The sequence below is a fragment of the Megalobrama amblycephala genome, linkage group LG24 (assembly GCF_018812025.1).
Source record: "Megalobrama amblycephala isolate DHTTF-2021 linkage group LG24, ASM1881202v1, whole genome shotgun sequence".
In the NCBI taxonomy this organism is placed as follows: Eukaryota; Metazoa; Chordata; class Actinopteri; order Cypriniformes; family Xenocyprididae; genus Megalobrama; species Megalobrama amblycephala.
In genome coordinates this window covers 28812951-28838729 of record NC_063067.1, presented here as the reverse complement: position 1 = coordinate 28838729, position 25779 = coordinate 28812951, and the positions used below count along the sequence as shown (strand labels likewise).

The following is a 25779-nucleotide window of genomic DNA, read 5'->3' as shown; positions in this document are numbered from 1 at the left end:
TGCGTTTACATGCACTTTCTAAAACCGATTATGCTTAATAATCTGACAAAGCGTGTGGTCATGTAAATGCATTAAACCATTCCCTTTCAAGGGAATTCGCACTGCGTCGTATGATGGCACTTTGGGGAACGCCTTCGGCGTGCAAGCATCTGAAGCATGTGTGAAACTAGTCCAGTTCTGATTGGTGCTGTGTCATGATGTAACTAGTGACGTGGCATGTGACGGCATACACGGAAGCTACAAAGGGATGCCGGCACACAATAGCATCAGCTTCTGCTCTTCAGCAAGCACTATTTGTGAAACTGTCTTATTTGGTGTTTGTGCATCCTTAGACAGGAGTGATTGTATCAGTAACACAAAGCATATATATAAAACAAGAAAAAGATATAATGGGGAGTGAAAAGCAGTTTAAGCTGCCCTAGATACATCACAGGTGGGGACATACACGAGCTGTGTGTACACAGTGGAGCATGCATGGGCAGCTCTTGAGGGGGCTGCTTGTGCGCACTGTGAGTTGCTGCCGCTCAGAGTGGTCCGCTCCCGCCTGGCCTTGTTCGATGAGGCTGGCCAGGCTTGCGCTCTCCGTGGCCTGGGTCTCGAGTCCGCCGAGGCAGCATCTGATGTTGTGGGGATCGCAAATGGAGTGGGCTTCCGCGTCGGGATCTGGAGCATCAGAGCTGGCTGAGGAGTGCTGAGAAAGTGCCGCAGCAGTCTCATGCACATCAGACAGCTCTCACGCTCCTGATCCCAACACAGAAGCCCGCTCTGCGGTTTCTTCCACCCAGGACGGGGGCTTGATGCTTGAGCTGTCTGCATCTGAGGATGTCCACCCAGGACGTTTGCATAGAGTTTGAAGACTCGCCACTTCATCCCTCTGCTTATGAGAAACTCGTGGAGTTTGTGACTCACGCTGTGGCAAAGTTGAATATCGAGTGGCCCCGTGAGAAGCAGGAAGCGCAAAAGAAAAGTAAACTAGATAAGCTAGAATGGGGCTTACCATTCTTTTCCATTCTTGCCATTCTGCATAATAAGTTGTGTAGATCATGGAAAAGACTGTTCTCCTCTAGAATGAAAGGTTATGGGACGATGCCACGTGTTGCAGGCTCACCTGACGCTGCGTCATCCCTCAAAGCCAAATGCTTCCCACCAATCCCTGCCGCACTACATCTACTTTGGTGGGAAAAGCATATATGGCGGTGGGTCATTTTGGTGCGTGCCTGCACACTACAGCCATCATGCAGGAGTACCAGGCTGACCTGTTAAGGGACCTTGATGAGGGCGAGAGGGTTGAGTCCGATGACATTAAAAAGCTGCGTCGGGCTGCAGACCTGTCTCTCCGGGATACAAGTTCCAGTACACTTCGGGACACATCAGCTTCCAGTGAATGCACGCTGCAGTGTCAGTGAAGTGCTTGCGTCTGCACATCGAAAATCAAATTAGTTTTTTCCCTGCTGGTCTTCCGCTTCAGGGTACCGAAGTCAACACAAACAAAGCACCCGAGGTTGGCCTCGAGAGGCTAATTCCCCTAGTAGATTTTTTTTGGAGGCATGGAAGGGCATTGCGAATGTATCTCAGTAGGTCCTTCGCACTGTAGAGAAATGTTACAGACTACAGTTCAGGTCTCGGGGTTGAGACTCAACAAGTAAAAGAGCATGTTGACACCTTCACAGAGAACAACAAGCCTGGGGGTGGTATGGGACTCAACTACGATGCGGGAACAATTGTCTCCTGTACGTATCGAGACCATCCTGGCCACGGTGTCCAGGATGAAGCTAGGCCATGCCATCACTGTAAAGCATTTTCAGAAGTTACTCGGGCTCATGGCAGCTGCATGCAACGTTATACCTTTTAGCCTTTTGTACCTGAGACCCCTGCAGTGGTGGTTGAAAATCAAGGGGTTTTGCTAGAGGAGGCAATCAGAGTAACGTGTAGATGCCTTTGTTCCCTGGTGATATGGAAGAAGCCTTAGTTTCTGTCCCAAGGCCCAGTGTTGGGAGCGCAGTGTTGATGGAAAATCAACTAGATAGACACATCCCTCACGGGGTGGGGCGCGGTCATGGATGGCCCCTTCTCAAAGGGTCTATGGGGGGACCATCATCTTTCGTGGAAGATCTGTGGCACAGATGTTGGCTGTATTCAGGGCTCTGAAGAGTTTTCTCCCAGGCCTCAGGGGCCACCACGTTCTAGTTCGTGCCCTCTTTGCAGACTGGCGCACCATATCCCCCTGTGGTCCCAGGGGAAACTGTTGTCTCTCAGAGCAATCTATGTCCCCAGGGATTTGGGAGTAGACATCCTGTTGAGGCAGGGGCTGAGGCCCAGGGAATGGAGACTCCACCCCACCCATGAAGTCGATATAGGAGAGGTTTGGCCAAGCGGAAGTGGATCTATTAATATTCGTCTGCTGTGGTTCTCTCTCACACCTCTGGCCCCACTGGGGCTGGACTCAGTGGTACAGACGTGGCTGAGGCTGCGTCTGTATGCATTTTCCCTGATTGCTCTTCTCCTGGGAGTTCTAGAGAGGGTATGTCAGGACGGGGTCAGTCAGCTATTGGTAGCCCTGTTCTGGCCGGCCTGAGTATGGTCCTCAGACATTATATCACTCCTGGCAGGCCCTCTGTGCAAGATTCCCCTCAGAAGGGACCTGCTTTTCCAGGCTGGGGGCACAATATATCACCCTCGACCAGAGTTGTGGAAACTGTGGGTCTGGCCCCTAAGGTGGCTCAGTACCTAGAGGATGGTCTCACAGCCGGAGTGGTCGAGACTATGCTCAACTATAGAGTTCTATTTGCTGGAGTTCCTTCAAGATCACTTCTCTGCTGGTCTTACCCCATCCACACTTAATTGTGACTTTCCACACTCCGTTAAGTGATGGACCTGTGGAGCATGGAGGATGAGGCCTGCGGCTCATACCAGAGTACCAGCCTGGGATCTGGCTGTGGTTCTTGAGGGGTTATCCCTGGCCCTCTTCAAACTGCTTGAGTCAGCATCTGAGAAGTATCTCATGCTAAAGATAGCTTTTCTGATGGCCATTACGTCCCTCAAGAGAGTTGGGGACCTTCAAGCTCTTTCAATTTCCTCTCCCTGCTTGGAATATGCTCCTGGGAGGGTGGAATCTATCCTGCATCCTAAACCAGGCTTCGTGCCTAAAGTGCCTTTTAACATGGCTCAGTCTATGATCATTCAGGCCTTCAATCCTCCACCGCATGTGAAAAAGAAAGACTTCAATCTGCCCTGTGCAGGCCTTAGAGTGATATGTTCAGATGTCTTCTCACTGGAGGAAGTCAGACCAATTACTAGTATGCTTTTGGTCACCTAGGAAGGGATCACTGGCTTCCAAGAAAACAATCAGCAACTGGATTGTTGAGGCGATTTCTTTGGCCTACCAGGTGTGTGATATGCCTTCACCTCTGGCCATAAGGGCTCATTCTACCAGAAGCATGGCTTCTTCTAAAGCCCTGCTCTCTGGGCTCTTCCTGCAGGAGATATGTGATGCGGCGGGGTGGGCCACTCTGCTTACGTACATGAGGTTTTATAGTCTGCACCTTCCTTCTACGCCAGGTACACAGGTGCTCTCGCCCTAAGCTCTGCCTGGACAGTGTCACACTAGGACAGGCATTAGTGTCGTCATACAACGCAGCACGAGATCCCTCAAAAGGGAACGTCTCTGGTTATGACTGTAACCCTTGTTCCCTGAGAATGGAACAAGACACTGCGTCCCTTTGCCACACCATTGGATGCCTGAGAGCGACTTGCTTCAACCTATCAGAAGCTGACTCTATTGTGTGCCGGCGTCCCTTTGTAGCTTCTGTGTACACCGTCACAAGCCACATCACTAGTTACGTCATGACGCAGCACCAATAAGGATTGGATTGCAATAAGGATGTCCCCACCTGTGATGCACCGTCTTGTTCCGTTCTCAGGGAACAAGGGTTACAGTTGTAACCTGAGATATTTGCCTTTATTGACGTAAGGTCATAAACGGCTTAAGAATAAGCCGATTGACAGAGCTAGATTTTTGCCTCCTTTCTGTTGGTTTATTGAAGTGTGCATGTGTAATATGTGACAGAAGAGTGTTCTTATATGGCAGATTTAAGCACATCCAGCCACAGAGAGTGTTTTGCGCTAAGGGAGGAGAAATATATCACAAACTCCAACTTTTTCTTGACCTAAGAAATATTTGTAGAAACTTCAAATATGAGAGAAGAATGAGTTTGTGCAAATTTCTCGCTGATATTTTGAAATACTCTGGGGTTTTGGTGTGCATGTAAATGTGCTCATTGTTAATTCATATTACGTTGTACTGGGCGATAATGTTTTGTCACGCGCATTTTAACCGGTTCCCTGAACTATTGTAAAGTGTTATCAAATTTCTTTTGTTTTTCTTAACCCTATAATGCCTACTGTATCATATTTTTATACACATATTTCTAAGGCACGGCTCTGTCTATAAATGCCGCTCCATTTGAAAGCAGGTGATGGCATTTACATCAGGGAACCGGCTTTATGAAGAAATGCGCGTGAAAAAGCTTCGATACTCGCCCAGCCCTACGTTGTAATGTAATGTAATTTTAACTATTGTAAAGTGTTATCAAATTTCTTCTGTTTTTCTTAACCCTATAATGCCTACTGTATCATATTTTTATACACATATTTCTAAGGCATCTATATAACCAACATTATCAAAGCTTTGTAAAAGCCTGTTGTACACAATCTAATACATTCCTTTTGTCGTCTGCTTGATAGTTTATACTCTTACCAAGTAAAACGCCTTTTAGTATAATTGTAAAAACATCCCTCTTCAGGTCATGGTTCATGTGTCGTTTTGCTGTGAAGTTTTATAAAGTAAATGTAAGAATAACTTTTCATATTGTTATAAATATTTCAAGATGAACATTTACTGGACTGAAGCAACTTAGATTTACTTGACTATTTTGATAATATAGCTTAATTTTTTTTTTTTTTTTTTTTTAGAAAAATAATTTTAATATGCGAGTATTAAATATGATACATTTGGCTTTTGAGGAATGTTTTTTTCCATCTCTCAATAATCTTTGTATTGCATTGCATTATATGTTTTGCCCCTACAATAAAAATTACAGAGCTTTCTCTGTAATTCTCATCATAAAACTAAGCATTTAAATATCATCTTAATAAGAAGTATTATTAGGAGAAATAGAGTAACTGATATTCATATGCATTTTATTTAAGTATCTGCTATACTGTTATAAAGATCTCTTTGATTTAATTTGCAAGCTATCATAATTTCATCCTTCTTTTTTTTTTTTTTTGGCCAAATAAATATCAGCAACTGCAGAAAATTGCTTATTTTTTTGCTCAGTTTGGGCCTCTGAATAAAACTAGATTTTTCTTACTATTATTTTTATACAGTGTGTCAGGCTTTACAGGGTTAATCATTTGAATAAGGTACAATTTTTGTTGCACATCTAATATTAGTATCAGGTTAAGATTTACTCACACCTAACACTGTGTAAAAACAAATCAGCCCCCTTTTTCCCCTATGGGAAAGCAAATTGTTCTCTGATTGCACAGTTTAGAATCTCAGCACATGCAGCATGTCATGTATTGTTCCCCTACTGTATTGTTTTTGCATTCTGTCTAGCTATACAAACTGAGATTACAGACTACAGATGCCAAAAGTATGACTATGACAATATTTAGTCTTAATAAAGCTGACAATTCTGGTAATATCCAGATAGCTTACCAGCTCTGTGAAGGCATGTGGTGTCATAGGCTGATGAAGCTTTTCTTTCTCCGCAGGAAAAGTGGTAACTCTTCCTCAAGCCTGGGCGATATGGTATCAGGAGGTTGGAGATCCACGCCGCCATCTGCAGGTGAGAGTGAGTATGACAGGGCCTGGGCACCATGCTGCTTTGCAGGGGAAGTGTGTGACTGGGAATGCTGCCCCAAATGAGCAAACTATCAGTAGGGCTGAAGATCAGTGAGTTTATTCTTCCCTTGCTTTTGTTCTTATTCTTTCCTCCTCTTCTTAACATAATGCATGACACATTCTGTCGCAGATTAAGCTTCCACTGTCAAATACAGTAGGATGACACCTGTAAAAGTTCAGAGTACAGTACAATATAAGCAATTCTTCTTCTACTATTTTCTGAATGCTGATTCTGATGTGTTCTCTCATTTTCAAAAGCCAAACAGAAGCTTAAGCAGGTAGGTGTATTGATATGGCTATGTGTTAGATATCGTATGATAATCTCTGCTTGCGATTGGTCAGACTCAGACAGGATATAACATATTTGAGCAAATGATTTAACAAGATATTTATAGGAAGCCCCAGTTTTGGCATCACTGCCAAAAATACACACAAAATGGCCAAAAATACACTTACACTACTGTTCAAAAATTTAGAGTTTATAAGATTTTTTTAATGTTCTGTTTTATGCTCACCAAGGCTACATTTATTTATTCAAAAATACAGTAATATTGTGAAATATTATTACAATTTGAAATAGCTGTTTTTATATATTTTAAAATGAAATTTATTCCTGTGATCAAAGCTGAATTTTCAGCATCATTACTTCAGTCTTCAGTGTCACATGATCCTTCAGAAATAATTCTAATATGATGATTTGATGCTCAAGGAACATTTATTATTGTTATCAATGTTGAAAACAGTTGTGCTGCTTCATTTTTTTATTTGATCAATTTAATGTGTCCTTGCTGAATAAAATTATTAGCCTTAAAAAAATAATCTTACTAACCCCAAACTTTTGAACGGTAGTGTCTGCCGAAATAATTTTATTTAGTGAATGAAAATAGGTGATTTGGGGGCTCACACTTGGCACTGTGACAGCTCTAGTTAATGTAAACAGTAGGAAAGTATCTGAAAACATTTTATGCATCTCAGAAAATATATATGCATGACAATTCCAGCATTGTTACCAGTCTGTGCTGATACATTACTGATACTGCTTTAAGTCCGGTTTGTTCTGGTTGCACTTGATGCTGTGGTTCTGTGTGACAGTGCCGTTCTTGTCTTTCTCAATTAGACTGAACACATTCCTCCATATGATGTGGTGCCGTCCATGAGGCCTGTGGTTCTGGTTGGGCCTTCACTGAAGGGCTATGAGGTGAGTACAAGACATCATACAACCCTCTGAATTCGTCTTTGAAATCTGTTGTCTCATGTGTCGTGTCTGTCGACAGGTGACAGATATGATGCAGAAAGCTCTGTTTGACTTTCTCAAACATCGCTTTGATGGACGGTGAGCTCTAAAAGACATCTTGGCACATTTCTCGATTGTATATGTATAAGATATACACTATCGGTAAAAAGTTTGGAATAATTAGGATTTTTTTATGTTTTTTGTTTTTTATTTTTTAAAGAAGTCTCTTCTGCTTACAAAGGCTACATTTATTTGATCAAAAGTACAGTTAAAACAGTAATATTGTGAAGTATTATTATAAATTAAAATAACTTTATTTTTTTTTTAATGTTTTAAAATGTAATTTATCACTGTGATCAAAGCTGAAATTTCAGCATCATTACTCCAGTCTTCAGTGTCACATGATCCTTCAGAAATCATTCTAAAATGATGATTTGATGCTTAATTTTTTATCAATTAATATTGGTGCTCAATTATTAATAATGGTTATTATTATTATCAATGTGGATAACTTTTTTGCTGCTTAATATTTTTGTGGAATAATATTTTTCAGGATTCTTTGATGAAAAGAAAGTTCAAACAACAGCATTTATTTGAAATATAAATGTTTTGTAACATTATAAATGTCTTTTATCTGTCTTTTGCTGAATAAAAGTATTATTATTATTAAGTATTTTACTTAACTCAGACTTTTGAATGTATCACAGGTTTTTACAAAAATATTAACTGTTTTCAGTGTTGATAATAATAATAAAAATGGTTTCTTGAGGAATATTTGGAATATTTCACAATATTACTGTTTTTACGTTTTGTTTTGTTTTTCTTAAATAAATGTAACCTTGGTAAACTTAAGACACTTCTTTTATAAAAACATTAAAAAAAATTAATTTAGTGTATGTGTATGAATAATCGTTGTTTATACTCATGTACTTACAATGAAAATCAATGGTGACAGCATAATGACAAGCTCCAAAAAACATTTATAAAAGAAGTTCATACAATTAATGTGACTATATTTCATGTCTTCTAAAGCCATACGATAGCTTTATACGAGGAACAGACCCAACTATAAGTTATATAAAATAGAATTGGCACATCATAATCAATTACTATGCTGGAGACAGGATATTCAGTGATCTGCAATCTTTCATGTCATTAAGTGGCTGAAGTATTGTTATGCTGACAGGATTTCTATAACCCGAGTGACCGCTGACCTTTCTTTGGCCAAGAGATCAGTTCTCAACAAAAGACCTATCATGGAGAGGTCTAACACACGGACCAGTTTGGGTGAGAACATTAACTCACTAAAAAATTGCTATACTGTACACCCATCAGAGCTCAACAATAAGATTTGCTGAAGGCCGTAACATCAAATTGCATACTTAACAATTGTTTTTATTTGATGCACTGAAACTGTTGTTGCAAATTCACATTGCAATTTACATTATCTAGCTGGTTAACAAGGTCTTGACAAAATTGTGAGAATAGGTATGAAAAAATGTTCAAAAATAAAAACCGAGCGTTTTTTTCTCTGGCTTCATGTTTTGTGGGTGCTGTTTGTGTGTTTGTGCACCCAGCGGAGGTACAGAGTGAGATCGAGAGAATATTTGAGTTGGCCAAAACCCTTCAACTGGTGGTTCTGGATGCGGACACCATTAACCATCCAGCACAGCTAGCTAAAACCTCGCTAGCTCCCATCATAGTGTATGTCAAGGTCACCTCTCCAAAGGTGAGTCTCATGATCACATGTGCACTGTTGCAAGGAATAGCTGAAAATATTCTCAAAAATATCTTCAGCTCTATTGACAGAAGAACAGATCATTCATTTTAAAAGCTAACACTCTTTCTTTGATTCTCATTGTTCCTCTCTTTTGGCAGGTCCTGCAGCGGTTGATAAAGTCGAGGGGTAAATCACAGAGCAAACACCTCAATGTTCAGATGATGGCAGCAGATAAACTGGCTCAGTGTCCTCCTGTAAGTTCACACAGACACACACACATGCACACACATCTCTATAAACTGTTACAAGATTTTAAGAACATTGTAGATTCAACATTAGTGTTAGTAAATGTTGTCAGGATCCATTTCACAAATATAATTGGATAGTTTTGTCTTTTTAGTATAAAAGGTACTTGAAAAGGTCTTAAAGAGCTAGGCTGCCATAGTACATTATGGGATGGGTCCTGCTACTTGATAAATGAGTAATGCATGTACAGCAGGGGTGTCCAGTCCTGATCCTTGAGGGCCACTTTCTAGCAGAGTTTAGCTCGAGCCCTAATTAAACACACCTGAACCAGCTAATCAAGGGCTGTGTTTGAAATCGCCCCTATTTAAGGGTATAGGGGGCGATTTCGAACACAGCCTATAGGTGGGTCCCAATCCGCGTACTTATGCACTATTCTATGACGTTTTTCGCAGAAAATTCCAAAAAGAAAAAGTGCACTTTAAATACCCGGATAATGCACTGAATTAATGGAAAAAATGAAGTGTGGAATGTTGGACACTTCATGCACTCAACTGTCGCAGCTGTAATTATGTAGCGGAGGGGGAGGGGCTATTAGACTTCAATGTTGAATGACAAAATAACTTTATAACATTCATACACTACATGGATGAGTACATAAGTGCATAAGTACACAGTGTATCATTTGGGATGCAACCTATGTCTTCAGGAACACTAGAAACTTCTTGGCAGGTATGATGGAGTCTCCAGGAGCATGATTGGACACCCCTGGTGTACAGCAATGCACTTGTCTAGAATATAAACCCAAAAGGGTATAGAAAGAACAGCTGTCCAAAAATGATTATTTACTCTCCCTAATTTTGTTCATAATACATATGATTTTCTTTCTTCTGTGGAACATGGAAGATATTTTGAGAAACTGTACTGGTTGCTCTTTTCTAGGCAATTACAATGAATAGGGACTGGAGTTTTAAGAAAGATACTAAAGCCCCATAAAAGTATGACTTACAAATCTTTTTCAGTGATCTTTGTTATGGATTGGTTGATCTGGCTCGTAATTTTCAGTGAATAACAACCTTTGTTGTATGTTTTTCACACAAAGCTATGGTTTGGTTTGAGAAAACTTGAAGTATAGCATATGCAGGACTTGTGTGGTGCTTTTGCTTCCTTTTTGAAGCTTGAAAGTACCCATTCATTGCAATTGCACTGAAAAGAGAAACAAGTACTTTTTGGAAATACTCAAGGGTGAGAAAATGATGACAGAATTTATATTTTTGGCTGTTTTTCCTCTGTTTAAATAGACCTGATTACCTATCAAACTCTGACAGCCCTAAATAAAGTGAAGTTAGATTTGTTTTCACTAAAACTGTCAATGACTGACTTAGGATTGTATGAGAACTGCAGGTTTTAGAGCATTTCATTTAGGGCACATCTTTCTGACAACATTGTCTTTTTATTGTGTATTAATTTGGAAATGAAGGTAAATTTGTGTCTCACATTGTTAGTGAACTGGTGTAATTTTAAATGTTTGTTCTTCATTCTCACTTGTTTGACTGCTCCAACTTTTTAAAGAAACCCCATACGTTGCTTAGTTCTAAACTAAACTTATTAAGACTGGTCTTGCTACAGTTAGTGATGCAAACGCTTGCTTTTCCAAACCACATTCTGACAAAAGTCATGTTGCATGTTGTTCCATAGAGCCATTATCCTACCTGTCGCTCAACGTCATCTCCCATCACCTGACCACCATCATAAGATATTTTATATAATATCTTCTAATTCCATCCCCCGCATGTCATCTTCTCCTCCACCCTGTCTCCCCATCAGGAGATGTTTGATGTCATTTTGGACGAGAACCAGTTGGAGGACGCCTGTGAGCACCTCGCTGAATATCTGGAGGTCTACTGGCGTGCCACTCATCTGCCAGGCACCACCCCTATTAACCCCCTATTGGAGCAAAATCTGATGACCCCACCCTCGGCAATCTCCAGTCTTCAGGTGAGGTGGCTCTGTGTGGATGGGCCGAAACATTTAAAGAGCATTTTATATGAAGATATATAGAAGAACTATATGTTAGTTCTCATGTGCCTTTGGCTCTCAAGATAATCAAAGCAGCTTTCAGAACTAGTGCAATGACATATTTAAGGAAATTTAAATGGCACATTCAAATGTGACATTCACAATATGAGCAAAGTCATCATTAATATATCGTAAATATTCAATATATTCTTCTAAATTTCATCATGCAGATGAATACATTCATGAAAAGGAACAAGTTTTGTGTTTTGCAGTCATATATGCATTGACCTAGTTAGACCAGAGTCCACCAGACTTAGTACAGAATGTTTCCTCATCGATCAGCCAGGAAAGTAGTCCAGAGACTGTGCTAAACATAATCATTGAGAATATAAAATGCCATATGTATCAGATTTGAGAAATATATCTTATATCTGTGACGTGTGGATTCATGTCTGTATCCACTTTATTCAAGATCCTTTGAAATTAATTAAATTTAAATTATACAGCTGACCTCAAAAGTCAGGATGTTGCAGTTTCACAGAAAATGGGTTTAGGTCACAGCTGATTTTCACTGGTGTATGGGGCACAGTTTTAAAGGTAGACAGGAACTGTGGAACTTTGTTTTAATGCATTTTCATTTGTAAATAAAAACTGCTAAATAAAGGTTGAGTTTTGGAGCCCCTGTTTATTCAAAACATGTCACTCCAGTGACAGATCTGTTCTGCTTTAATCATTTCATGCAAGCAATAATTGGTCAGTCCTACTTTGCATTTAACAAATCAGATATGTAATTTAAAAGAATTGATTATAATTGTCCAACAGGAAAGTAGTTGTAAACATTTGTCTGGTCTGTCTTTTCCTCCACTCCATATTTTCACTCTGTCCTTTAGTTGTCTTGGGTCCACAAATACTTGTAATACTGACATGTTGTAAGTCTCAATCTGTCTGTTCTGTGTCTCATTCATGCCTGACATCTTTGCAGTTCTCTGAAACACAGGAATTAATTGAATGAACGCTTACAAACCTGCGGTGAGTAGGTGAGACAGTCAATCTGCCTTCCCCACTCTGACTGTAAATCAAAACCCCACCCTGATATTCTTTACATCCTCCAATTCCTTTAAACCCTCCAAATGGAAATGGCCATCTGGTATCCCATTGGAAAAACAGTTAATTTGAAAAAAGGAAATCATATATGCAAATATATGATTTTGTTATGCTGTTGTTGGTAAGACATGTAGCGCATTCAGTTTTATGTTTCAATGTGGCAATGCAAAGTTGGGTAAAAGGTAGTAATACAAAAGCTTTATGTTATGCAGGCCTTAAAATGCCTTTAATGTTCAAGAAAACTCCAAAAGCGCATTAAAAGGTCCATTGAATCCACATTTAAATGTTCTTCTTAATATGTAGTCAGCACATCTTATGATGTAGGCAGGTTTTCTAAAGGTGTAGGTAGCACGTCTTTAAGGGTGTGCAGCGTTTGTTAACATGTAGGTCGCACATTTATCCACGTTATTTTTAATGTAAGAGCAGGCACACCCATTTGTATATTGAATATATTTGGCTTCCGGTGTCAGCTGCTCCCAGTTATTTTTTAGCTAATTGTAATGTAGTGTCGTAATTATAAACACTAGTTTTTAGCGCAACTTGTTTTACCGTGTACTGCACTTTGTTATTCTTCTAGTTATTTACCTACAGTATAGCTGCTAATGAATCATAAGTCTCGCTTACTTAGCTTACTTCCAAATTGCAAAATAAGTTGGATTGAAGAATTAAAGAAGGCTTTTTAAAGCTGTAGGCAGTGTTTTTAATGCTGTAGGCAGTTTTTCTGAAGATGTAGGCAGTGGGTCTTAAGGTGTAGGCAGTATTTTTAAAGCTATAGGTAGTGTATCCTCAGGTGTAGGCAACTTTTCTAAAGGTGTAGGCAGTGTTTGAAAGGTATAGACAGCATTTGTAAAATGTGTAGGCAGCATTTCTAAAGGTATAGATAGCATTGTAAAACTGTAGGCAGTGTATCCTAAGGTGTAGGCAGTGTTTGTAAAGGTATAGACAGCATTTGTAAGGATGTAGGCTGCATGTCTTAAGGTGTGAGCAACATTCTAAAGGTTTAGACAGCTTTTCTAAAACTGTAGACAGCATTTTTAAAGTTGTAGACAATGTTTCTAAAGATGTAGGCAGTGTTTGTAAAGTTATAGATAGCATTTGTAAAATGTGTAGGCTGCATTTTTTGAAGGTATAAGCAGTGTTTGTAAAGGTACACCTTTTCTGAAGATGTAGGCTGTGGGCCTTAAGGTGTAGGCAGCATTTGTAAAGCTGTAGGTAGTGTATCCTCAGGTGTAGGCAGCATTTCTAAAGGTGTAGGCAGCTTTTCTGAAGCTGCAGAGAATGTTTGTAAAAGTGTAGGCTGCATTTCTGAAGGTGTAGACCAGGGGTGTCAAAACTCAGTCCTGCAGGGCCACTGTCCTGCAGAGTTTGGCTCCAACCCTAGTTAAACACACCTGAACCAGCTAATCAAGGTCTAACTAGGTCTACTAGAAACTTATAGGCAGGTGTTTTGGAGCTGGTTTGAGCAAAACTCTGCAGGACAGTGGCCCTCCAGGACCGACTCTGGACACCCCTGGTGTAGACAGTATTTGTAAAGGTGTAGACAGCTTTTCTGAAGATGTAGGCAGCAGGTCTTATGGTGTAGGCCGCATTTCTGATGGTGTAGGCAGTGTTTGTAAAGATATAGAAAGCATTTGTAAAGGTGTAGTCAGCATTTCTAAGAGTGTAGGCGGCATGTCTCAAGGTGTGGGCAACATTTCAAAAGGTGTTGACAGCTTTTCTAAAGCTGCAGAGAACATTTGTAAAAGTGTAGGCTGCATTTCTGAAGGTGTAGACAGTGTTTGTAAAGGTGCAAGCTGCTTTTCTGAAGATGTAGGCAGCGGGTCTTAAGGTGTAGGCAGCATTTGTAAAGCTGTAGGCAGTGTATCCTATGTTGTAGGCAACTATTCTAAAGGTGTAGGCAGCATTTGCAAAGGTATAGACAGCATTTGTAAGGGTGTAGGCAGCATGTCTTAAGGTGTTGGCAATGTCCTAAAGGTGTAGTCAGTTTTTCTAAATCTGTAGACAGCATTTTTAAAGTTGTAGGCAATGTTTCTAAAGGTGTAGGCAGTGTTTTTAAATTGTAGACAGCATTTGTAAGGGTGTAGGTGTCATGCTTCAAGGTGTAGGCAACGTTTCTAAAGGTGTAGGCAGCTCTTCTAAAGCAGCAGAGAATGTTTGTAAAAGTGTAGGCCGCATTTCTGAAGGTGTAGGCAGTGTTTGTAAAGATATAGACAGCATTTGTAAGGGTGTAGGCAGCATGTCTTAAGGTGTTGGCAATGTCCTAAAGGTGTAGTCAGTTTTTCTAAATCTGTAGACAGCTTTTTTAAAGTTGTAGGCAATGTTTCTAAAGGTGTAGGCAGTGTTTTTAAATTGTAGACAGCATTTGTAAGGGTGTAGGTGTCATGCTTCAAGGTGTAGGCAACGTTTCTAAAGGTGTAGGCAGCTCTTCTAAAGCAGCAGAGAATGTTTGTAAAAGTGTAGGCCGCATTTCTGAAGGTGTAGGCAGTGTTTGTAAAGATATAGACAGCATTTGTAAGGGTGTAGGCGGCATGTCTCAAGGTGTAGGCAACTTTTCTAAACATGTAGACAGTTTTTCTAAAGCTGCAGAGAACATTTGTAAAAGTTTAGGCCGCATTTCTGAAGGTGTAGACAGTGTTTGTAAAGGTGTAGACAGCTTTTCTGAAGATGTAGGCAATGTTTCTAAAGGTGTAGGCAGTTTTTTCTAAAGCAGCAGAGAATCTTTGTAAAAGTGTAGGCCAGATTTCTGAAGGTGTAAGCAGTGTTTGTAAAGATATAAACAGCATTTGTAAGGGTGTAGGCGGCATGTCACAAGGTGTAGGCAACTTTTCTAAAGGTGTAGACAGCTTTTCTAAAGCTGTAGACAGCTTTTCTAAAGCTGCAAAGAACATTTGTAAAGTTTAAGCTGAATTTCTGAAGGTGTAGACAGTGTTTGTAAAGGTGTAGGCAGCTTTTCTAAAGATTTAGACAGCCAGTCTTAGGGTGTAGGCAGCATTTGTAAAGCTGTTTGCAGTGTATCCAAAGTTGTAGGCAACTTTTCTAAAGGTGTAGGCAGCATTTGTAAAGGTATAAACAGCATTTGTAAGAGTGTAGGTGGCATGTCTCAAGTTGTGGGCAATGTTTCTAAAGGACAGCTTTTCCTAAAACTGCAGACAGCATTTTTAAAGTTGTAGGCAATGTTTCTAAAGGTGTAGGCAGTGTTTTTATGTTGTAGACAGCATTTGTAAGGGTGTAGGTGTCATGCTTCAAGGTGTAGGCAATGTTTCTAAAGGTGTAGGCAGCTTTTCTAAAGCAGCAGAGAATGTTTGTAAAAGTATAGGCCACATTTCTGAAGGTGTAGGCAGTGTTTGTAAAGATATAGACAGCATTTGTAAGGGTGTAGGCGGCATGTTTCAAGGTGTAGGCAACTTTTTTAAAGGTGTAGACAGCTTTTCTAAAGCTGCAGAGAACTTTTGTAAAAGTTTAGGCCGCATTTCTGAAGGTGTAGACAGTGTTTGTAAAGGTATAGGCAGCTTTTCTGAAGATGTAGACAGTTTTTCTAAAGCAGCAGAGAATCTTTGTAAAAGTGTAGGCCAGATTTCTGAAGGTGTAAGCAGTGTTTGTAAAGATATAGACAGCATTTGTAAGAGTGTAGGTGGCATGTCTCAAGGTGTGGGCAACGTTTCAAAAGGTGCTGACAGCTTTTCTAAAGCTGCAGAGAACATTTGTAAAGTTTAGGCTGAATTTCTGAAGGTGTCAACAGTGTTTGTAAAGGTGTAGGCAGCTTTTCTAAAGATGTAGGCAGCCAGTCTTAGGGTGTAGGCAGCATTTGTAAAGCTGTTGACAGTGTATCCAAAGTTGTAGGCAACTTTTCTAAAGGTGTAGGCAGCATTTATAAAGGTATAAACAGCATTTGTAAGAGTGTAGGTGGCATGTCTCAAGTTGTGGGCAATGTTTCTAAAGGACAGCTTTTTCTAAAACTGTAGACAGCATTTTTAAAGTTGTAGGCAATGCTTTAAAAGGTGTAGGTAGTGTTTTTAAGCTGTATACAGCATTTATAACGGGGTGGGTGGCACATTTCAAGGTGTAGGCAACGTTTCTAAAGGTGTAGGCAACATTTCTAAAGGTGTAGGCAGCGTGCCTATAGTTTGGAGTTTAGAACTGAACTGGATTAAATTCAAGGCAGTAGCCACATGCTTTCTTTCACTTTCTAGCTGTCCATTTCACTCCTTAAACTTTTTCTGTCAAATGATGTAAAATCCCATATGGCAGTGCAAACTTTCCATTTGACAAGGCCTATTTTTCTATGATTTCTATTGTGTTATGCACCTCCCCCCTACACTTTTTGCTTAATTTGCTGTCATCAGAACGAGCTGCACACACAGTCATCTCAGACTGTTCTGTTTTTGCACCTTGCTGATTGATATTAACACCATAGGACCTACATAAGATGGGTTCACAAAGCAGATACAGCTGCTTGTTTTCCTGCGTTATAATGAAACACATTGATTTTATGACTTTGGAAAACAGGCTGTATCTGACCACAGAGACTGATGCTTTGTGAATGTGATAACCCTTCTAACTTCCCTTTGAATGCAACCTCCTTGTTTCTAAAACTAACCTGAATCTTTTTGCTCCAGAGGAAAATGCGTAGCAATCTTTAATGCACAGCAGTTTGATCTCAGATCTCAGCAACCAAAGAGGCTTTGTTCAGACAGGCCACAAAATATATGTACGTTTTTTTTTAATCACTCAAATCAATTCAGCCTGAACAGTAAAACACATCTGATAAACCCCATGCCAAACTACATTCACAGAGTTTGGACAGTTAGTCCAATTTGTGTGCAGTATGAACAAAGCCGTAGTAATCACTTCAAATTTCCTGATGTCATTGGGGAGACTTCTCCCCACCTCACTGCACATTACATGTTTTATATTTATGTGTTTATGTGTATACCAATCTCCTAAATGAGTCATTTTTCTTTGGAGTGAAACAGAAAGAGGAAACTTGACCTCAGTATGGTTTAGAGTGGTCATCTCTCTCTTTCTGTCTCAGAACCAGCAGTTGTCGCCCGCCGGGGGTGGAGGGGGAGTGGAGGAGGAGGAGCAGGGGGAGCAGGACAGCCTCATGCCCTCCGACGAGGCCAGTGACTCTCGCTCCCTCCGCCGAGGCGGCTCTAGCTCCCTGCACCCCCCGGAGGACGAGGAAGAAGAGGAGGAGGAGGAGGAGGAAGAAGAGGAAGATGATTACGATCCCCACCACCACTCTCACCCGTACCGGGACGTGTACCCGCCCAACCGTAACAACCCCGGTGGCATCCACAACGCTAATGGACATGAGTCACAGGACCGACTCCTGCAGCAGCGAGACTCGCAGGACGGACACAACCAACGAAACAACCGCCAGCGCGTGAGAGCCTGGCCGAGAGACAACTACTGACCGTCAGCCTGCAGGAGTCTGGAAGAGAGGGTTGGGTCGTGAATCGGGGTGATGGGAATTGGTGAGGAACTGGAAACGCACAATGTGTGTGTATGTGTGTTGCTGGATAAAGCTGCCTATGGTTGACGAAAATTTCCTGTTTTCTAAGCTTATGTGGTTGTTATTGTTTGAGGCATTGCACTACATTTGCTTTTTAAAGACAGGGCAGTTTTCTCCTTTAAGATCAAATGCATGTTCATATCAAAACAATATTTGAGCTTCCTCTAGAAACCCTTACCCCACCCGAGTCAAATATTACTTTATTATTTTGCGTATTATACACTCTCCCTTAACCTAATGAGCACAGAAGGCATTATGGGAAAATGAAAAGCACTTTTATAGCATGGGATGTGAGTCACAATGAAAGATGTTGTAGCATTTTGTTGCATCTTTAATGGCTTCTTTTTTTTCTAGCGCTCTTGTAAATGTGCATATTACTCACTATTGTTTGGTTCATGCCCTCTAGTCTTACCATTATCAGTTGTTTATTGGTACACCTCTGAACATTATTCAGGCAACGGACATGAACAGTCATTTCATGGTCACATTCATAGATGTAGCACACATTGGCGCTTGCACAAGCACCATGTAAATGCGGTATATGTAGGAAAGGAAATCAGGGTTACGCTTTGCTGTCGTAGAGTACAAAAATTATTGGGACTATAGTCTGGGTTTGCACATGAGGTGAATTTCAACTCCAAAATGAAGAGAAGCAGTCGATCTTCCTGCATTTCCGTACTGCCGCATAAAGAAAGAACCTAATTAGGTCAGTGTCATTGGTTTCTTTTTCTGGGAAATGAGAAGGACTGAAAACTGGAGTTATTTTATCACCCAACAGTGCCCATATACTAGCTTTTTTATAGAAGTAGATGATGGTGTCCGTTTTGGGATAGTTATGTTGTTCCTCTGTGACTTGACAGCTGAAAATTGGTCTAGGTTCATACTTTTTACCATTTTACACATTTGCAAGTCATCTATTGGTTGAACTTATCAGAGACAGTGTAAGGAAAAGAATAAATGAATCATGAGAAATCATAACACTCAAAATGGCGTCTTTCAGTTAAAGGGGTCAAACGCATCCTCTTCTGTTTTGTCTAGAATATGCATGCAAATTAGCTAGATTAGCTACCCTGATTTATAAAGCTAAAGAAGCTAAAATAAAATTGTGTAACTGTTTTTGGGTGATTTTAACATTTGAAAGGTTTGGCAAAGCGTTACCCCTATTTAAGTAGATAGGAGTTGTACTAGCATTACCAAAATGGCCGCCGAGTGAACTGCCTCAGAAGGACTTTGTCTTTACCAAGAAGAACGTAGATCTAACTAGCGAGTGATCTTCCTCTGTCCTCTGTTTCTCGCCACTCTTTCCTCTCCGAGGCGCTGGGCATCTAAGGGGGCGGTTACCGCGGCCTACTTAAAAACATAGCGTCACATCTTGCGTTGATGATACGTTGACTGCTAGCTAGTTTAATGACCTTATTGGTGATTACATTAGCATATATCAACCAGGTTGTGTTACGACCAAATCCAAGAAAGTTTCTCCCTTTTCTCATTATCATGACCTTAGACTCGGATGTTACCTGTAGCAGCTTAGGCTAAGGTTTATCCAGTGTAGGACAATTCAAACTGGCCTTAATACTTACCTGTATATCTATACCACTGCATGTCTCAAATACAACTATTTAGGACTATTTGCACATTAGGGTTGAAACAGGACTTTTAGAAAACTTTAAGTATGAGTAGAAAAATCTACTCAGTTTTTTGTTTAATTTAAAATCTGCAACAGAATATTAGTAACGCATCTAAGAATAGCTAGTGTATATATATCGAATGAAATTTCACCAGATCCTGAATATAATTCTTTAGAACGTTACTTTACTTTGTATTTATGGATCTGTATTGTTTTTCACAAATGTTGCTATGTTTACAAAGTCAGGATTGCTCTCACTCAGAGATTGTTGACGTGAGGCGCATTGAAGTATGTGTGACGTCAGTTGTTGTACGGTTATGTGAAGTCGCATAAAGTTGCAGTACACTCTCATGTAGCGCTGTAGTTATTGGTTTGGGTCTTTTGCGAGAAAACTTGCAATTAAAACATCTAAATAAATGATTTGTTAATTTGTTGTGATGGCCTCTAGATTTCAGTACATATCCAAACATCGCCATCCAGCAAGAGAAATCCTTATTTTTCTTTACAACTAACCTTAACGCATTGTTTATAGATCGGATGTGTATTAAAGTATGATTTAACGTAGACTACACAGTTCTTTCCAAACATGCACAGAGACTTGAGTGAATGTATAGTTGCATGCCTTAACACCTCTTGCCCTCAGCACTAATGTATTGTCCTCCAGAGGGACGGTGCTGAATTGACTGTCCCTCAATTGATTGTGTTGCGTTGATTGTACTGGATCCGTACACTCCCAGAATGCACTTTTAGAAACATCCTCCCTCATATTAGATTGTAAAGACTTGTCTTATCGACCAAAATTGATGCCTATTCTGAAGATTGAGTAGTATTACATCACAACCATAGTATGTTCATCATAGGGTTTTTTGTGTAGGCCTGAAATACTCTGAAATCCAAACAGGGGAAACAACACCTACTAGTGACTACTTCATTACACTGACATTGTAAATGCTAAAGCCTGAAACATACTCAAGTGTGAGAGCGCAAAATGCATCAGACCTCAATTACCTTCAAACTGTTGCTCCATCCTTGACAGTTGTTGACATGAAAGAGAAAACTTACCATAGAAGAAGACAGTTTATGCTAATGCACAGGTACAGTGCCCCTTGTGGCAATACTAAGAATGTAATGCAAATTATGTAGCTATAAGCATATGAGTTCACGTAGTATGAGTATGTAGGGTATGTTTCAGGACTAAAAGAGTCTTTCCATGTCAGATTAAAGAAATCACACAATTACCTGTTAACAACCCACGTCACGTGTTGATCTCAGGTCATTAGACGAGTCATTGTATCTCTTGCCTTTCTAACATAAGATCAAACTGACATAGATTGTATGTCACAGTCCTGAACATTGTGTTTACAGCACCGATCTTGAAGCAAAACCTTGCATAGGCTGTTTAGAGGGTCATGGGAAATGTACATGTTCTGGGGTGTGGAAGTCAGGGTAAAAGTCCACTTTAACAAATGCCTTGACCAATCCTCTCTTTTAGTGTACTGCATCTTTATTTGCTATTAACATGTCTCACTTTAATCTATTGTTCTATATTTAAAAAAAACAAAGAAAATCAGAGCATGACTGAAAAAAAATTCTATGCAAGTGTTGCATGAGATCTGATCGTTTCTTTCTGATCTACTTTAGTATTGCATTGATTCTTGTTGTAAGTATTATTCTATTTAGTAAGACAATTCACCCTCTTTTATACTGAACACAGACAATTGGGCTGCTGCCGCAAAGTTCATTTTCTTCGAAAAAGCTCCTTTTCAATCTCATGAGCTTCAGTACCTCCACTGTTATTGTTTTTTGTTAACGCTTAACCATAACACATATTTAGATTGATGTAATAAAGGAAAGTTCCAAGTTCAAGTTCAGCTGTACTGACAGAATCTGTGACATGTTGAAAATTATAACTCATCCCTAAGTTTGTAAAAATGCATACAGTAATAGACTTACAATGGGAGTCTAAGGGGTAAGGCATTACACCGAATAAATGATAAACAGTTTCCAAAGTAAAGCCACAAGACGTAAACATGATGCATAAACTTTATACATAGACTAGTGAAAGAAAAATTGCTTACTAACTTTGTCTATGTAAAGTTATATTTAATATTAAACTCCTGTCATGATCATGTAAAACTTTCACACTCCACTCAGAGGAATTACCAAAAGTTTTTTATATAAGCACTTAAACAAAAATACAAGCTGCACATTTCTGCTTTTTTGCCATATAGACTTATTCTATTGTAAGTCCATTACTGTACATGAGATTTTTGAGAGATTGGCACAGTCAATAGAACCTAATTTGTTTTTTTTTGTTTTTGTTTTTTACCTGGGACATTCTTTTAAATAGCATTTATCAGGACCAGTAGGATATGAATTCAGCTACTTTTTTTATAAGGCAAGAACTTGCATTGTTGTAGTTGGACTGATATTAAGACGATGTGTATTATCCACAATGTAAAAGAGCTTTGGTGGGATGTGTACTGTATAAGGTCTACTATTTTAGGTTTGCATGTCTTAATACATGTAAATGTACATGATACATTGTTTTTCCCTTATCTGTTATGGCATTGCATTGTTTTCTAGCGGACCAATACAGCATCCATAACAAAGTAGATTTTTTTTTCCTTTCTGAGGTATTAAGAAGCACAATATTTCCAATGGGTATAATTTGAGTCCTTTGTCTTCGATTCTGTATGCAATACAAACATGGAAAGAAAACGCCTTAGAACATTAACACTTCCTCTTCTGTGTAAGTAGAGAAAAAGATATTGCACTATTTTTTTTTCTTTTTTTTTCTTTTTTGATGTCTTCTTTGTAATGCAATAAATGCACTAGGTAGAATAATAATTGCAATGGACACTTAATTGGTCCTCAGACGTGATGTAGGCACACACTCTCTCTCTCTCTCTCTCGCCCCTTCATCTTTCTGACTACATGAAAAATAAAATCCTGCCTGATGCTGTATATGCTTTCTATTTAAAGAAAATGGCACTAGTTATAATAAAAAAACAAAAAACATTTTATGTACTTTTAACACTCCAGTTGTGTCTCAAATTGTTTGATCATTGCTCACATTTCATTGCAAGTGTTTTTTGCATCACTTTATGCATCACTGTTGTTTTGTCTTTCAAAGCACATCTTAGTACACTTTCTTGGTCTTATTTAGTGCCCATTATGCCTATCATAATCTTTCAACAAAATATGTCACCTAGCCCTCTCAATTTTACATCCCTTCCTATCCAAATACCTTGATATTAAGGTGTATTCAGTAATAATAATAATAATATGTTTTATTTATTTAGCGCCTTTCAGGAACCCAAGGACGCTTTACATGAAGTTGCTATATAACATGAATACATACAAGTATACAGTCAGTATACAACATGTAATCAACCACTAGTTCTTTAGCTAGCATTAGCATTCACATTGTGTGCTTTAAGTAGTGATACCACAGTGTTGTCAGAAGACGCTGCACTGACATCTATCAACGTGGATTAACATGATCGTATCTAAGTTTTATGTAAATCACACCGATACTAGTGAGTTTTAGAGAGCAGTACTCTGGGTTCGGGCCAAATTCTGAGCTCAGAGCCCTCCTCTCGGACAGCATGCCAAATATGCATAACCTTTACTCTCTTGCCTTGAATTATAAAATATAAAATTGTACTGTATTGTTAAAAAGTGCATATTTACAAAAGGGGACCATTTGAGCCAATAAAACAAGCATATTGTGTTCTTTACTCCCACCCACATTAACTTTGGGCCAATAGAAACTGTGATATGATTGAGAGTTTGAGATATATTATAACAATCTGTGATGAACCACTCATTTCACTCATGAAAAAACCTCTTCAATCAGAATGCAATGAACCGTTCCTGCTGCTAAATGATGTTTTATTAACAAAGTTCGGGAGGAATATGTTCAAATGATCTAACTGATCATCACATCATTCCAACCAGCAGTCAGCAATCAGCAATCAATATGTCGACCCAATCAGCATGAGTGGAGACATATATATATATATATATATATATATATATATATATATATATATATATACACACACACAGTCGACTATGTTGTGACAAAGTGACCTATATTTCTCAACAGTTTTCAGCATACCTCCACCACCCCGTCTCCTCAATCAGAAATACAGGGGAAATACTCTGGGTTTGGGCCAAAATACCGAGCTCAAAGACCTTCTCCTCGGACAGGACGCCAAATACACATACTTTTTTACTCTATCTGATTATTTGTAAGTGTCAACTCGTGAACTGGCGAGCATGAAGAAATATTTGAATTCCACAAGTGAAGCTAAGACCTATCTAACTTGAGAAAATACAGTGACAATTATATTTGCTTGGTTTTATTGAGAACAGCGAAGGGAGACCAAAATGCTCCTTTTGTCTTCAGGTGCTAGCAAACCAAGCCAAGAAACCTGCCAAGTTAAAGTGCCATTTGATTACAAAGCACCCAGGATATAAGGGCAAAACAAAAGTTTTTTTTTTTTTCCTTTGAAAGAGCAAGGAATGCATCCACCGGAAAACATGGATGGTGAACCTGGCCACAGCTTCAGAGAAAGCACAGAAGGCTTCTTTTATGACAGCTCAACGGATTGCTAAAAGTAAGAAACACACACAATAGCAAAGGAACTCTAGCGACCGCTGAAATGTGTGTAGTTATGCTTGGCACAGAGGCAATTAATAAGCTGAAATCTGTACGTCTTTCAAATGACACCATGAGGAGGAGAATTGAAGAACTCTTTTTGACATTCAGTCAGCTACTGGATAGATTGTATTCCTGTGAGGAATTTTCACGCCAGGCTCCCCCACCACACATACACAGCCCTCTCACTCCCCAGAGTACTAATCACATGCACCTGTCCCTCATCCTCATCGTAATCCCAGTCCCTATAGGAGCACACACCACCATTCAGTATCTGGCCTCCATTGGAAACTCTCTTACCTGTAAGGCTTACCTGTTATGTTTTCTTGTGGTACTTACTAGTCTCCAGCAATCTCCTAGTCCAGTCCCTGTGTTCTCCTGTATCTCCTCTGATCCTCTGTGTGTGCTCCTTTGTTACATGGAGAAAGACATCCAGTCTATTATCATCATTGCAATCTGCCAATCTACCATATGTTTCTCATTCTCACCTGTTGTCATTGTGTTGTGTTCAATAAATACCTACACTTGGGTTCACCATCATCTCTCTGAGTCTGATAATACCTGACATTTCTATTCAGTTGGATGAATCAACAGACATCGCCAGTGTGGCCCGGTTCACTATCCTTGGGGAGAGAAGATTTTCTGGGAGGACTTTCTGTTCTGCAAGGAGATGCCTGGCAGGACAACGAGTGAGGAATATTAAGACTCCTGGATGTTTTCGTGACTGAGGCTGGGAAAAATGAATGGATGGTGCAGTGGCAAGGACATTTTGTGGAGTCAAGAGCAATGCAGTCACATATGCTTAGACAACTTTGTAGGGAAATGAACACTGGGCGTGACACACTGCTATACCACACAGAAGTGTGATGGTTCTCTCATGGGAAAGTTTTGCAACGTGTGTTTGAGCTACGCAGTTAGATGTCAGAATTTATGAGAATGTACAAACCAAACTGGCATATCTTACTGCTATATTCAGCTTGCTCAACAGTCCAAACCTTTCTATCCAAGGAGGCTATGCATCTATCAGCAACCAGTGTTGGGCAAGTATCTAATCAGCAACAAAATCACTGCCTTCATGAAGAAAACAGCAATGTTCCCCCATCTTACTGAGTTTTTCCACACAAACAACTTGTCTTTGGCCAAGGTAGTTACCTCTCACCTCACTTGTGAACTCAAATGCCTGGGAATGGGTGTGGGATCCTTTTGCCCCAGCTGCAACAAGTGGCCTTACTGATAAGGCAGCTGTTGGACTAATTCTGTAAAGGTCTGATTTCAGCAGGGGCCTCATGCACACTTTTGGCCCTCCCTCTCACGAGTATCCTGAACTCACTGCCAAGGCCATGAGAATATTGTCCCCATTTCCATCCACTTACCTATCGTTCTTCACTTTGGCTGCAAAGAAGACTAAGTACAAGGCTCGTCTGAATGTGGAGAATGATTTTAGAGTCTGTCTGTTATTAAGAATAAACTAAATGTGTTGTGAAGGAGAGGCTCATCAAGTGAGTTATTGTAAAATGTGACATACAAATTTGATTTAATTACCATGTATTCTGTAAGTGTTCATGATTTGTTGTTTGTTCTACTATTGATATGTATAGGGACAATAAGTTCATTTGCAAAGTGTCACTTGCATAGGAAAGTCAGCAGTAGTCCAAAGCTAACATGGTACATGTTGTATGTAGATACAATATTTGGCCATTTAAATCATTGTTAAATCAGTTCACACTGCCTCCCTGTGGT

General features: G+C 39.7%; 1 protein-coding gene across 4 annotated transcripts in view; it reads left to right on the top strand.

Annotated features, from left to right (window-relative positions):
• Window positions 1–25523, top strand: part of cacnb3a (calcium channel, voltage-dependent, beta 3a) — a 62305-nt gene extending 36782 nt beyond the window's left edge. The window contains exons 6-14 of one of the 4 annotated variants that reach the window (XM_048177494.1): window positions 5779–5858; window positions 6167–6186; window positions 7026–7106; window positions 7183–7241; window positions 8329–8429; window positions 8720–8871; window positions 9021–9116; window positions 10933–11103; window positions 17261–25523. In XM_048177494.1, the coding sequence (XP_048033451.1) occupies window positions 5779–5858; window positions 6167–6186; window positions 7026–7106; window positions 7183–7241; window positions 8329–8429; window positions 8720–8871; window positions 9021–9116; window positions 10933–11103; window positions 17261–17644 (1144 nt within the window). In that variant the 3' untranslated portion in view covers window positions 17645–25523. Of the gene's footprint in view, window positions 1–5778; window positions 5859–6166; window positions 6187–7025; window positions 7107–7182; window positions 7242–8328; window positions 8430–8719; window positions 8872–9020; window positions 9117–10932; window positions 11104–12106; window positions 12522–17260 lie in introns of those variants that run through there. The other 3 variants (XM_048177496.1, XM_048177497.1, XM_048177498.1) reach the window with 3 other exon arrangements.
• Window positions 25524–25779: the final 256 nt, after the last annotated feature.